The 15,030-nt window shown below is 52.2% G+C and overlaps 1 protein-coding gene across 1 annotated transcript in view; it reads left to right on the forward strand.

Annotated features, from left to right (window-relative positions):
* Positions 1-15,030, forward strand: part of LOC130343146 (protein scribble homolog) — a gene marked incomplete at both ends in the record, with an annotated part of 44,156 nt that overhangs the window by 14,427 nt on the left and 14,699 nt on the right. The window contains 7 exon segments of the mRNA XM_056554333.1: positions 632-831; positions 1,543-1,709; positions 2,124-2,251; positions 2,337-2,444; positions 5,444-5,614; positions 5,695-6,030; positions 8,524-8,586. Of these exon segments, the coding sequence (XP_056410308.1) occupies positions 632-831; positions 1,543-1,709; positions 2,124-2,251; positions 2,337-2,444; positions 5,444-5,614; positions 5,695-6,030; positions 8,524-8,586 (1,173 nt within the window).

Here is a 15,030-nt window from a genome sequence, read left to right on the forward strand (position 1 = left end):
TGACTAATTATCTGCCCACCCAAGGAACGGCTTTGGTACGTCCCACAGTCTGTGTCCCCCAATGGAGCAGATAGAGAAAAGGAGTTTTTTTAACACTTACCGTAAAATCTCTTTCTCTATGGATCCATTGGGGGACACAGCTCCCACCCCTTTTGGGTTTCTCTTTGGTTCTCTGTCCGAGGGTGTGTTCAGTTATATCTTTTCTTCTGGTTCTCGGACAGTTCGTGTTTTTTCCTTGACCTGTTGGTCCTCTCCTATTGCTCTGGTACTAAAACTGATTAGCTCAGAGCCTGGAGGCGGGTATATCCTGCTGGGAGGAGCCGACTTCTTTGTTGCCATAGTGTCACACCTCCTAGAGACAGCAGCATACACCCACGGTCTGTGTCCTCCAATGGATCCTTTGAGAAAGATATTTTACGGTAAGTGTTAAAAAAAAATCTCCTTTTTCCTCTGTAGAGTACATAGACTCGTTCTTCTATGTATGGTTGTGTGTGTGTGTGTGTGTATATATATATATACACATACATACATACATACATACATACATACATACATATAAATAATAATTTCCTCTTTAGGGTACACGGACTCTTTTTTTTTTTTTTTAACCTTCCTGTTTCTTTCTCTCCAGTATCTCCCAAAATCCATTGGTAATCTGACCAAACTGACCAATCTGAACGTGGATCGGAACCGTCTGACGTCTCTGCCCGGTGAGATTGGCGGCTGCTCCAGTTTGAACATGTTGTGTCTGCGCGATAATCAGCTGACCGCCCTCCCGCCGGAGCTCGCCAACGCCACCGAGCTGCATGTGCTGGATGTGGCGGGTAACAGGTGGGTTTTACAATTAGGGGGAGCAGGGGTCACAATGTAAGGGGGGGAGAGCAGGGGTCACAGTATAAGGGGGGGAGCAGGGGTCACAGTATAAGGGGGAGCAGGGGTCACAGTATTGGGGGGAGGGTCAGTAGGGGTCACAGTATTGGGGGGGGGGGGGTCAGCAGGGGTCACAGTACTGGGGGGGGTCAGCAGGGGTCACAGTATTGGGGGGGGGGGGTCAGCAGGGGTCACAGTATTGGGGGGGGTCAGCAGGGGTCACAGTATTGGGGGGGGTCAGCAGGGGTCACAGTATTGGGCGGGGTCAGCAGTTGTCACAGTGTAAGGGAGGGGGGGAGCAGGGGTCACAGTGTAAGGGAGTGGGGGCAGCAGGGGTCACAGTGTAAGGGAGTGGGGGCAGCAGGGGTCACAGTGTAAGGGAGTGGGGGCAGCAGGGGTCACAGTGTAAGGGAGTGGGGGCAGCAGGGGTCACAGTGTAAGGGAGGGGGGCAGCAGGGGTCACAGTATAAGGGGGGGGCAGCAGGGGTCACAGTATAAGGGCGAAGTAGTGGGGGGGTTAGGGGAGGTCTCAATATGAGGGGGAAGATTTAGGGCATTGGGGCGTCACAGTATGAGTGGGGAGGGGTCCCACTTGGGGGAGGGGACACCCCGATTCTACAGGTGACTCTGTTATCAGCTGTCCTGTATAACGCCTCCCCGTGTCCCCCTCAGGCTGCTGAACCTGCCCTTCGCTCTGACCAACCTGAACCTGAAGGCGTTGTGGTTGGCGGAGAACCAGTCGCAGCCGATGCTGAAATTCCAGACTGAAGACGATGAGAAGACGGGATCCAAAGTCCTGACCTGCTACCTCCTGCCCCAGCAGCCGTCCCCCAGCATCGGTACGGTCACTGTGTATGCGGCTCTGCCAGGGGATAGTCACTGACTATGTAATTACAGCAGAACAAAGTATTTCAGGAGAGGAGTGTGCTGATCATGTGGAGGTCACAGGGTGAGAGTTATATAGTGGAGGAGCAGGGTCCACAGCAGTACAGAGTATTTCAGGAGAGGAGTGTACTGATCATGTGGAGGTCACAGGGTGAGAGTTATATAGTGGAGGAGCAGGGTCCACAGCAGTACAGAGTATACAGGAGAGGAGTGTACTGATCATGTGGAGGTCACAGGGTGAGGGTTATATAGTGGAGGAGCAGGGTCCACAGCAGTACAGAGTATTTCAGGAGAGGAGTGTGCTTCCTGGGTATAAGATGTAGGCTGCTGTCACTCTTGTCTTTTTCACTGCTGCTGTGTCGTTGCAGAGACGCCGTTGCAGAACACAATGGATGACAGCTGGATAGATGGGAATCTGAATCGGGTCAGTGTCATTCAGTTCCAGGAAGAGCTCAAACCGGAGGAGGAGGACGATGAGGCAGCAGCAGAGCGGCGGGTAAGGGGGTGCTCCGGGGGACGATGGTGAGATGCTCTGCAGCCCCTGAGGATAGTGGGCTCTCACTACTGTTTCTCTTTCTCAGGGTCTACAGCGGAGAGCGACCCCGCACCCCAGTGAGCTGAAGGTGATGAAGAAAGGAATCGAGGAGCGACGCAGCGAGGGCTACATCGCAAAACCGGACAGTGATGAGGTGAGGAGCGTCCAACAGGTGGTTACACGGTGCTGATACTGCTGATCACGTCTGGTTACACGGTGCTGATACTGCTGATCACGTCTGGTTACACGGTGCTGATACTGCTGATCACGTCTGGTTACACGGTGCTGATACTGCTGATCACGTCTGGTTACACGGTGATGATACTGCTGATCACGTCTGGTTACACGGTGATGATACTGCTGATCACGTCTGGTTACACGGTGCTGATACTGCTGATCATGTCTGGTTACACGGTGCTGATACTGCTGATCACATCTGGTTACACGGTGCTGATACTGCTGATCACGTCTGGTTACACGGTGCTGATACTGCTGATCACGTCTGGTTACACGGTGCTGATACTGCTGATCACGTCTGGTTACACGGTGCTGATACTGCTGATCACGTCTGGTTACACGGTGATGATACTGCTGATCACGTCTGGTTACACGGTGATGATACTGCTGATCACGTCTGGTTACACGGTGCTGATACTGCTGATCACGTCTGGTTACACGGTGCTGATACTGCTGATCACGTCTGGTTACACGGTGATGATACTGCTGATCACGTCTGGTTTACACGGTGATGATACTGCTGATCACGTCTGGTTACACGGTGATGATACTGCTGATCACGTCTGGTTACACGGTGCTGATACTGCTGATCACGTCTGGTTACACGGTGCTGATACTGCTGATCACGTCTGGTTACACGGTGATGATACTGCTGATCACGTCTGGTTACACGGTGATGATACTGCTGATCATGTCTGGTTACACGGTGCTGATACTGCTGATCACGTCTGGTTACACGGTGCTGATACTGCTGATCACGTCTGGTTACACGGTGCTGATACTGCTGATCACGTCTGGTTACACGGTGCTGATACTGCTGATCACGTCTGGTTACACGGTGCTGATACTGCTGATCACGTCTGGTTACACGGTGCTGATACTGCTGATCACGTCTGGTTACACGGTGCTGATACTGCTGATCACGTCTGGTTACACGGTGATGATACTGCTGATCACGTCTGGTTACACGGTGATGATACTGCTGATCACGTCTGGTTACACGGTGATGATACTGCTGATCACGTCTGGTTACACGGTGATGATACTGCTGATCACGTCTGGTTTACACGGTGCTGATACTGCTGATCACGTCTGGTTACACGGTGCTGATACTGCTGATCACGTCTGGTTACACGGTGCTGATACTGCTGATCACGTCTGGTTACACGGTGCTGATACTGCTGATCACGTCTGGTTACACGGTGCTGATACTGCTGATCACGTCTGGTTACACGGTGCTGATACTGCTGATCACGTCTGGTTACACGGTGCTGATACTGCTGATCACGTCTGGTTACACGGTGCTGATACTGCTGATCACGTCTGGTTACACGGTGCTGATACTGCTGATCACGTCTGGTTACACGGTGCTGATACTGCTGATCACGTCTGGTTACACGGTGCTGATACTGCTGATCACGTCTGGTTACACGGTGCTGATACTGCTGATCACGTCTGGTTACACGGTGCTGATACTGCTGATCACGTCTGGTTACACGGTGCTGATACTGCTGATCACGTCTGGTTACACGGTGATGATACTGCTGATCACGTCTGGTTACACGGTGATGATACTGCTGATCACGTCTGGTTACACGGTGATGATACTGCTGATCACGTCTGGTTTACACGGTGATGATACTGCTGATCACGTCTGGTTACACGGTGCTGATACTGCTGATCACGTCTGGTTACACGGTGCTGATACTGCTGATCACGTCTGGTTACACGGTGATGATACTGCTGATCACGTCTGGTTACACGGTGCTGATACTGCTGATCACGTCTGGTTACACGGTGCTGATACTGCTGATCACGTCTGGTTACACGGTGCTGATACTGCTGATCACGTCTGGTTACACGGTGATGATACTGCTGATCACGTCTGGTTACACGGTGCTGATACTGCTGATCACGTCTGGTTACACGGTGATGATACTGCTGATCACGTCTGGTTACACGGTGATGATACTGCTGATCACGTCTGGTTACACGGTGATGATACTGCTGATCACGTCTGGTTACACGGTGATGATACTGCTGATCACGTCTGGTTACACGGTGATGATACTGCTGATCACGTCTGGTTACACGGTGATGATACTGCTGATCACGTCTGGTTACACGGTGATGATACTGCTGATCACGTCTGGTTACACGGTGCTGATACTGCTGATCACGTCTGGTTACACGGTGCTGATACTGCTGATCACGTCTGGTTACACGGTGCTGATACTGCTGATCACGTCTGGTTACACGGTGCTGATACTGCTGATCACGTCTGGTTACACGGTGCTGATACTGCTGATCACGTCTGGTTACACGGTGCTGATACTGCTGATCACGTCTGGTTACACGGTGCTGATACTGCTGATCACGTCTGGTTACACGGTGCTGATACTGCTGATCACGTCTGGTTACACGGTGCTGATACTGCTGATCACGTCTGGTTACACGGTGCTGATACTGCTGATCACGTCTGGTTACACGGTGCTGATACTGCTGATCACGTCTGGTTACACGGTGATGATACTGCTGATCACGTCTGGTTACACGGTGATGATACTGCTGATCACGTCTGGTTACACGGTGATGATACTGCTGATCACGTCTGGTTACACGGTGATGATACTGCTGATCACGTCTGGTTACACGGTGATGATACTGCTGATCACGTCTGGTTACACGGTGATGATACTGCTGATCACGTCTGGTTACACGGTGATGATACTGCTGATCACGTCTGGTTACACGGTGATGATACTGCTGATCACGTCTGGTTACACGGTGATGATACTGCTGATCACGTCTGGTTACACGGTGATGATACTGCTGATCACGTCTGGTTACACGGTGATGATACTGCTGATCACGTCTGGTTACACGGTGATGATACGATCTGATTGGTTATTGCAGGATAAACGTCTGAGTGGAGGCTCCAGTCTGAGCGGTGAATCTCAGCGCAGCGGCAGCACCGTCTCTGCCGGTTACCAGGAGGATCGTCTGCTCCTAGAACTGGGCAGAGCAGAGGAACCTGAGGAGGAAGAAGAGATGCCGGCCTATGAGATGGAGGTGGAATACATGGAGGTAAGTGCCTGGCGCAGTGGGCAGAGCTTCAGTGCACATGTTCATATACTCCATATAACAAGCTCTTCCTCCACCTCCAGCACTCGGTGCACTTTGCTGAGGAAACCTTAGTGCACTGCGATGATGAGGATGAGGACTTTGATGAGGACCGGGGGTCTCCAGGAAAGAAACGTCTGATCCGCAAGGACACCCCCCATTATAAGAAGCACTCCAAGATCACGAAGCTGCCCAACACCGAGGCGGTGGTGGCACTACTGCAGGGACAGAGCCCCCGCGCCCTGGATGAGGACACCAACCACAGAGGATTCTTCCAGAGCTCGCAGCAAGACGAAGACGACGAGGAGGAGACCGAGACGGACTGGCCTCTAGAGGAGAGCAAAGAGGAGAGGCACCACAGCTCCCAGCAGAATGTCAAGGTACACGCCAGCACTGCTGGCCACTACAGGCCGCCCCGTCTGCAGTAAGGCCTCTACGCTGCGCAGACATCACTCTTCTGCGCTGCACTTTCCTAGAGCACAGTTTTGGGGCTGCAGACCTGGCACATGGGGGGCGTCTGGTCTTCCTTCTCATTACTCCTCCACCTCATCCAGGTCTTCTCCACATCCTCTCCATAAATAGCACCCAAGGGTCTGTCCTGAGAGGAGGGGTAATGGGCTGTGAACACCCAGATGGAGGGTGGGGAAGGGGGTATATAGTTAGGATATGTACCATGAGCTCTTTCCCGTGTGCCATACAAGAAATCATATGTTCAGACCTACTAAATATCTCCCAGACTCCACCTCTCTACTGTAAAGTGTCCTCACCCATCATCTCAGACTGCTCCTCCCCCTTGTCATGTGTCCTCACGCATCATCTCACAGACTGCTCCTCTCCAGTGTCATGTCCTCACCCATCATCTCACAGACTGCTCCTCTCCAGTGTCATGTCCTCACCCATCATCTCACAGACTGCTCCTCTCCAGTGTCATGTCCTCACCCATCACAGACTTCTCCTCTCCTGTGTCGTGTCCTCACCTCTCAGACTGCTCCTCACCCATCATCTCAGACTGCTCCTCTCCTGTGTCATGTGTCCTCGCCTCTCACAGACTGCTCCTCTCCTGTGTCATGTTCTCACCTCTCACAGACTGCTCCTCACCCATCATCTCAGACTGCTCCTCTGCTGTGTCATGTGACCTCACCTCTCACAGAATGCTCCTCTCCTGTCATGTGTCCTCACCTCTCACAGAATGCTCCTCTCCTGTGTCATGTGTCCTCACCTCTCACAGAATGCTCCTCTCCTGTGTCATGTGTCCTCACCTCTCACAGACTGCTCCTCTCCTGTGTCATGTGTCCTCACCTCTCACAGACTGCTCCTCTCCTGTGTCATGTGTCCTCACCTCTCACAGACTGCTCCTCTCCTGTGTCATGTGTCCTCACCTCTCACAGACTGCTCCTCTCCTGTGTCATGTGTCCTCACCTCTCACAGACTGCTCCTCTCCTGTGTCATGTGTCCTCACCTCTCACAGAACGCTCCTCTCCTGTGTTATGTCCTCACCTCTCAGACTGTTCCTCTCCTGTGTCATGTCCTCACCTCTCAGACTGCTCCTCTTCTGTGTCGTGTCCTCACCTCTCACAGACTGCTCCTCTCTTGTCGTATCCTCACTTCTCACAGACTGCTCCTCTCTTGTGTCATGTCCTCACCTCTCACAGACTGCTCCTCTCTTGTGTCATGTCCTCACCTCTCACAGACTGCTCCTCTCCTGTGTCCTGTCCTCACCTCTCAGACTGCTCCTGTCGTGTCCTCACCCCTCACAGACTGCTCCTGTCGTGTCCTCACCCCTCACAGACTGCTCCTGTCGTGTCCTCACCCCTCACAGACTGCTCCTGTCGTGTCCTCACCCCTCACAGACTGCTCCTGTCGTGTCCTCACCCCTCACAGACTGCTCCTGTCGTGTCCTCACCCCTCACAGACTGCTCCTGTCGTGTCCTCACCCCTCACAGACTGCTCCTGTCGTGTCCTCACTCCTCACAGACTGCTCCTGTCGTGTCCTCACCCCTCACAGACTGCTCCTGTCGTGTCCTCACTCCTCACAGACTGCTCCTGTCGTGTCCTCACCCCTCACAGACTGCTCCTGTCGTGTCCTCACCCCTCACAGACTGCTCCTGTCGTGTCCTCACCTCACAGACTGCTCCTCTCTTGTGTCATGTCCTCACCTCTCACAGACCGCTCCTGTCGTGTCCTCACCTCTCACAGACTGCTCCTCTCGTGTCGTGTCCTCACCTCTCACAGACTGCTCCTCTCTTGTGTCGTATCCTCACCACTCACAGACTGCTCCTCTCTTGTGTCATGTGTCCTCACCTCTCACAGACTGATCCTCTCCTGTGTCATGTGTCCTCACCTCTCACAGACTGCTCCTCTCTTGTGTCGTATCCTCACCTCTCACAGACTGCTCCTGTCGTGTCCTCACCTCTCACAGAATGCTTTTCTTCTGTGTTGTTACTTAGTAGGTTAATTTCCCAGATACCCTACTGCAGCTTTGCAATTCTTCCACTTAATCCTGCCAGCGCCAGCATGTCCTTCGTGCACAGGTGTGAACACAAGCTGGATGACGGCCATGTTGCCCTTATTCTTCTTGCTCTGTGCTGTTAAAGGGCACGCACACCTTCACTCCTGTTCCTGTTGGTGGCGTCTCTTTTTGGGGTCACGCTAGGCCTTGGTGTTGGTCTCCTTTAAAGTGACCCCATAGAGGGTGGGCAGTGCGTTGCTTTGTGCTGTAATGTTGTGTGTTGCCGACATCGCGGAGAAGACTCTACAGGTGGGTTCATGGTGTTGGGTTTTTTGGTAATTTTTGCTCCACTAATCCGCATGCCTGTCTTTCTCCTTCTGTCTCCCTCCTCTTCCTCTCTGTCTGCGGATCCCCCCTCTAACAGGGTGTGTCGTTTGACCAAGTGAATAATCTTCTGATTGAGCCCGCTCGGATAGAGGAGGAAGAGGTGTGTACCCAGCCTGGCACCCTGTACCCCCAACCTCACCCTACCTCACCCTTTACAAAATCATTCAGCAAATCACCCCCACCCCTCCTCCAGGTCTCCCGGGTGATGGGCGCCTATAGTGTCTATCTTTAAATCTCACAGGGGTCTCCGGCTACTGTCTGCTGTGCTACATGTGCAGGATATCCATGTGCTTGAGATTTCTATGTTAGCAATGTATGTGGCATTTGTATAGATCAGTGGTAAGTGAGAATACAGCTTATCCATCACTAGAGATCAGCGGTGACATCACTGAGAATACAGCCTATCCATCACTAGAGATCAGCGGTGACATCACTGAGAATACAGCCTATCCATCACTAGAGATCAGCAGTGACATCACTGAGAATACAGCCTATCCATCACTAGAGATCAGCGGTGACATCACTGAGAATACAGCCTATCCATCACTAGAGATCAGCGGTGACATCACTGAGAATACAGCCTATCACTAGAGATCAGCGGTGACATCACTGAGAATACAGCCTATCCATTCACTAGAGATCAGCGGTGACATCACTGAGAATACAGCTTATCCATTCACTAGAGATCAGCAGTGACATCACTGAGAATACAGCCTATCCATTCACTAGAGATCAGCGGTGACATCACTGAGAATACAGCTTATCCATTCACTAGAGATCAGCAGTGACATCACTGAGAATACAGCCTATCTATCACTAGAGATCAGCGGTGACATCACTGAGAATACATCCTATCCATCACTAGAGATCAGCGGTGACATCACTGAGAATACAGCCTATCTATCACTAGAGATCAGCAGTGACATCACTGAGAATACAGCCTATCCATCACTAGAGATCAGCGGTGACATCACTTAGAATACAGCCTATCCATCACTAGAGATCAGCGGTGACATCACTGAGAATACATCCTATCCATCACTAGAGATCAGCGGTGACATCACTGAGAATACATCCTATCCATCACTAGAGATCAGCGGTGACATCACTGAGAATACATCCTATCCATCACTAGAGATCAGCGGTGACATCACTGAGAATACAGCCTATCCATTCACTAGAGATCAGCGGTGACATCACTGATAATACAGCTTATCCATTCACTAGAGATCAGCAGTGACATCACTGAGAATACAACCTATCCATCACTAGAGATCAGTGGTGACATCACTGAGAATACAGCCTATCCATCACTAGAGATCAGCAGTGACATCACTGAGAATACATCCTATCCATCACTAGAGATCAGCGGTGACATCACTTAGAATACAGCCTATCCATCACTAGAGATCAGTGGTGACATCACAGAGAATACATCCTATCCATCACTAGAGATCAGCGGTGACATCACTGAGAATACAGCCTATCCATCACTAGAGATCAGCGATGACATCACTGAGAATACAGCCTATCCATCACTAGAGATCAGCGGTGACATCACTGAGAATACAGCCTATCCATCACTATAGATCAGCGGTGACATCACTGAGAATACAGCCTATCCATCACTAGAGATCAGTGGTGACATCACTGAGAATACAGCCTATCCATCACTAGAGATCAGCGGTGACATCACTGAGAATACAGCCTATCCATCACTATAGATCAGCGGTGACATCACTGAGAATACAGCCTATCCATCACTAGAGATCTGCGGTGACATCACTGAGAATACAGCCTATCCATCACTAGAGATCAGCGGTGACATCACTGAGAATACAGCCTATCCATTCACTAGAGATCTGCGGTGACATCACTGAGAATACAGCCTATCCATCACTAGAGATCAGCGGTGACATCACTGAGAATACAACCTATCCATTACTAGAGATCAGCGGTGACATCACTGAGAATACAGCCTATCCATCACTAGAGATCAGCGGTGACATCACTGAGAATACAGCCTATCCATCACTAGAGATCTGCGGTGACATCATTGAGAATACAGCCTATCCATCACTATAGATCATCGGTGACATCATTGAGAATACAGCCTATTCATCACTAGAGATCAGTGGTGACATCACTGAGAATACAGCCTATCCATCACTAGAGATCAGCGGTGACATCACTGAGAATACAGCCTATCCATCACTAGAGATCAGCAGTGACATCACTGAGAATACAACCTATCCATTCACTAGAGATCAGCGGTGACATCACTGAGAATACAGCTTATCCATTCACTAGAGATCAGCAGTGACATCACTGAGAATACAGCCTATCCATCACTAGAGATCTGCGGTGACATCACTGAGAATACAGCCTATCCATCACTAGAGATCAGCGGTGACATCACTGAGAATACAGCCTATCCATCACTATAGATCAGCGGTGACATCACTGAGAATACAGCCTATCCATCACTAGAGATCAGCGGTGACATCATTGAGAATACAGCCTTTCTCAAGCGCTTCATTGGGGGACACAGGACCATGGGTTATGCTGCTGCCACTAGGAGGCTGACACTAGGCAAAACAAAAAACAGTCGGCTCCTCCCAGCAGGATATAAACCCGCCTCTGGACTCAGCATACCTCAGTTTTGAGCTCAGTGTCGAGGCAGACACAGGTTTGATTGCTCCAGACCTGGTCTTTTTTATTATTTTCTTAGTTCGGGCAAAGTTAATTTTCTTTCCCTTTTTTATTTTCTCTAGCGTGGGGCGACTGGAGCATGGAGCTACCTGATCCCCTACTTGCGAGCTAGGGGCACGGGCAATTCTGAATGACCCGTTAACCCCTCCTCGCCAACGGCCAGCGGCAGGTGTACACCCTGGGTCCGGGTTCTCAAAGACCCCTGTTCGCAGGGGAACCTATGCTGGCGAAGTCAGATGGAGATCCTGAGGTAAGTACCCTAGGTGAGTAGCGCAATATCTGACCCCAGACCTGACCCCCCTCCCTCCAGGCACGTGACCATTCCCTTGGTCACTTACTATACCTGTGCTACCTGTTTAAATAAACTCCCATGCGGTTCGGATAATCCTATTTGCCTCTCCTGTAAGTACTTGTGTGCCACCCCCTCCCTGGCTGCCGCTCAGGACGGGCCCCCCACTGGCGGACGGTCTGACCCACCGCCAGAATGGGTCACCTCTCTTGCCCAATCCATCTGTAACTTGGCCAAGGTTTCCCAGGACATGGTCTCGGCCATGGGTCGGTCTTCCATCCCCTCGGCCCCCGGGGAGTTCACTTCGGATTCTCCCTCCCTACGTCCCTCTCGGGACCGTCCAGGGCGCCTCTCCTCTGCTTCCGCTCTTGAGCCAATCCAGGCGGGATCTTCCCGCCATAGTCCCTCTCTGGATCACCGGACACCTTCTCCCAGGAAGCGCTCTCGATCTCCTCTTCCCTGCTCCTCCCGGTCCAGGACCCCCTCGGGGCGTTCCCGGTCTGCGGGTGAATTAGAGTATTCAGACGCAGAACCCTCTGCTGACTCGGAAGAACTTTCCCGTATGTCTGACATGGTGGAAACTCTGGTGTCAGCAGTCAGAGACACTTTCCACCTTCAGGACCCTAACGCCTCCGAGGCTACTCCCAGAGTCTCTTTCCGCCCGGTTCCCAGGGGTACTTGAGGAGCTATTAGAGGTGGCATGGAAGCACCCACATAGACAGTTCAACGGAACCAGAAAGATGAGGACTTTGTTTCCCTTTCCTCTGGATCTTGTGTCAAAGTGGTCTTCACCTCCTCAGGTGGACCCTCCCGTATCACGGCTCTCCAAGACCACTACTCTACCTCTTGCTGATGCTGCATCCCTTAAGGATCCGTCAGATAAATGTATTGAGAATCTGGCGAAATTCGCCTTCGAAGCAGCGGGATCCGGTTTGTCCCCGGCTTTCGCTTCTACCTGGGTTGCCAGAGCCCTCTCGGCCTGGGCCAGCCAACTACGCCAAGGAATCTTGGCAGGCGCTTCCGCTAGTGACTTGATGGCATTAACTCAGCTACTCTCTTCAGCTGGGGACTATCTTTGTGTCTCCTATTTGGATTCCGCTTGCTGCATGGCCTCTGCCATGGGTAACCTGGTGGCCCTGCGGCGTTCCATGTGGCTTAAGGCTTGGAACGCTGATCCAGCTTCAAAACGTTCCCTCACAGAGCTTCCTTTTACAGGATCTCGGCTCTTTGGTACACGCTTAGATGATATCATCTCCGATGCCACAGGAGGCAAAAGTTCCCTTTTGCCCCAAAATCGTCCACGCCGTTCTGACTTACGGCGTAAAGCTCCTCCCTTTCGCTTTTCAGGGCATACGGATAAACCGGCGGCCCCCCAGGAAAGGAGGGTCCCTTCCTTCAAGACTTGCTCCTGGAAGTCGTGGCCCCTCTAACCGCCCTGTTTCTTCCAAGCTCGGACCTCGTAAGCCCCCTTCTGCCTGAAGGGGCGCTCCCATCCGAGGCATCGCCTCGGGTGGGGGGGCATCTGGCTGGCGAAGGTTCAGGACGCCTGGGTTCGGGAGGTCATCTCCCAGGGCTATCACATAGGGTTCACTTCTTTTCCCCAGAATCGGTTTTTCCGGTCCCGTCCTCCATGGTCCCCCGAGTGTGCAGCAGCCTTTCAGGGGGCCCTTCATTCTCTGTTGTCCCAGTGCGTGATCATACCTGTTCCTCCGCAGGAACGGTTTTTGGTTTTTTACTGAAACCTTTTTGTGGTCCCCAAGAAGGATGGAGCGGTCCGCCCGATTCTCGATCTCAGACTCTTGAACCGCCATATCCGTCTGTGAAGGTTTCGGATGGAATCCCTTGGAATCCCTTGGCTTCCATGGATCAGGGGGAGTTCCTTTCCTCTGTGGACATTCGTGATGCTTATCTACACATCCCAATCTTTCCAGCCCACCAACGTTTTCTCAGGTTTGCGGTTCCTGCGGGTAATTTTCAATTTGCGGCACTTCCCTTCGGTCTGACGACGGCACCCCGGGTATTCATCAAGGTACTAGCCGCAGTGGTAGCTCTTCTCCACTCCCGGGGCGTCTTAATTATCCCCTATCTGGACGACCTGCTTTATCAAGGCACCCTCTTGGGAGCAGAACCAGGTCAGTCTAGACATCACCCTGGACTCTCTGACCAGGTTCGGATGGATTATCAACCGTGCAAAGTCAAACCTGTCCCCATCCCAGTCCCTGGTATTTCTGGGACTTCGCTTCGACACGGCATCAGCTCGCCTCTCCCTTCCGGAGAACAAGCTACAGGAGCTCCTCTCTAAGATTAGTTTTCTCCAGCGACCGGGGCAGGGGACTATCCACACCTGCATGTCGATCCTCGGCAAGATGGTCACCGCAATGGAGGCGATTCCTTTTGCACAGTTTCGTTACCGCCCACTTTCAGAGGCCAGGCTCCCCATCAACATCCTGGAGCTCAGAGCGATCTTCCTGTGCCTCCTACATTGGAGCCCCCTGCTTCAGGGTCTCCGGGTCCAAGTACAAATGGACAATGCCACGGCCGTGGCATACATAAACCACCAGGGAGGCACCCGCAGCTCACGGGCCATGAAGGAGACATCAAAAATTCTCATTTGGGCGGAACTTCACGTTCCAGCCATTTCCTCAGAACACATTCCCGGGTTCGACAATTGGGAAGCGGACTTTCTCAGTCGCTCCACCACCGATCCGGGCGAATGGTCGCTTCACCCGGAAGTTTTCAATCAGATATGCCACCTGTGGGGTATTCTGGACGTCGACCTGTTCGCGTCACGTCGCAACAGAAAGGTCCATCACTTCGTATCCAGGTCCCGGGATCCTCTGGCTCTAGGGGTGGATGCGCTCGTCGTCCCTTGGACGCCCTTCGTCCTCCCCTACCTCTTTCCGCCACTTCCGCTTCTCCCCAGGGTGATGCGGAAGCTCAAAGCGGAGGGGGTCTCGCCAATTCTAGTGGCTCCGGATTGGCCCCGTCGCGTGTGGTACGCAGACGTGGTCAGTCTCGTGGCAGATGTTCCCTTCCGTTTTCCGGATCGTCCCGATCTTCTCTCTCGGGCCCTTCTGCCACCCCAATTCACTTCCGCTTCGTTTGAAGGCGTGGCTATTGAAACCACGGTTTTTGAAGGCATGGGGGTTTTCCCCTCAGGTAATTCGGACTATGCTCCGTGCTCGGAAACTTTCCTCTGCCAAGATTTATCACCGTACTTGGCGGGCGTACTTCCGTTGGTGTGAGGCTCGCTCTCTCGCTCCCACCATTTTCTTCTTGCCTAATCTCTTATGCTTCTTACAATCTGGGCTGGAGACACGTCTCGCCCTCAGTTCCCTTAAAGGTCAGGTTTCGTCTCTTTCCGTTTTCTCTTTCAACGCCCTCTTGCAACACATCACCATGTTCGCACTTTTTTACAGGGTTTTGCTCACGAGATACCTCCGTTTCGGACCCCTACAGCTCCTTGGGACCTTAACCTGGTGCTGGATGCCCTGCAGGGCGATCCCTTTGAACCTTTGAGTCAGGTCTCACTTCCTTTTCTGA

Source organism: Hyla sarda, unplaced genomic scaffold, assembly GCF_029499605.1.
Source record: "Hyla sarda isolate aHylSar1 unplaced genomic scaffold, aHylSar1.hap1 scaffold_67, whole genome shotgun sequence".
Classification (NCBI taxonomy): domain Eukaryota; kingdom Metazoa; phylum Chordata; class Amphibia; order Anura; family Hylidae; genus Hyla; species Hyla sarda.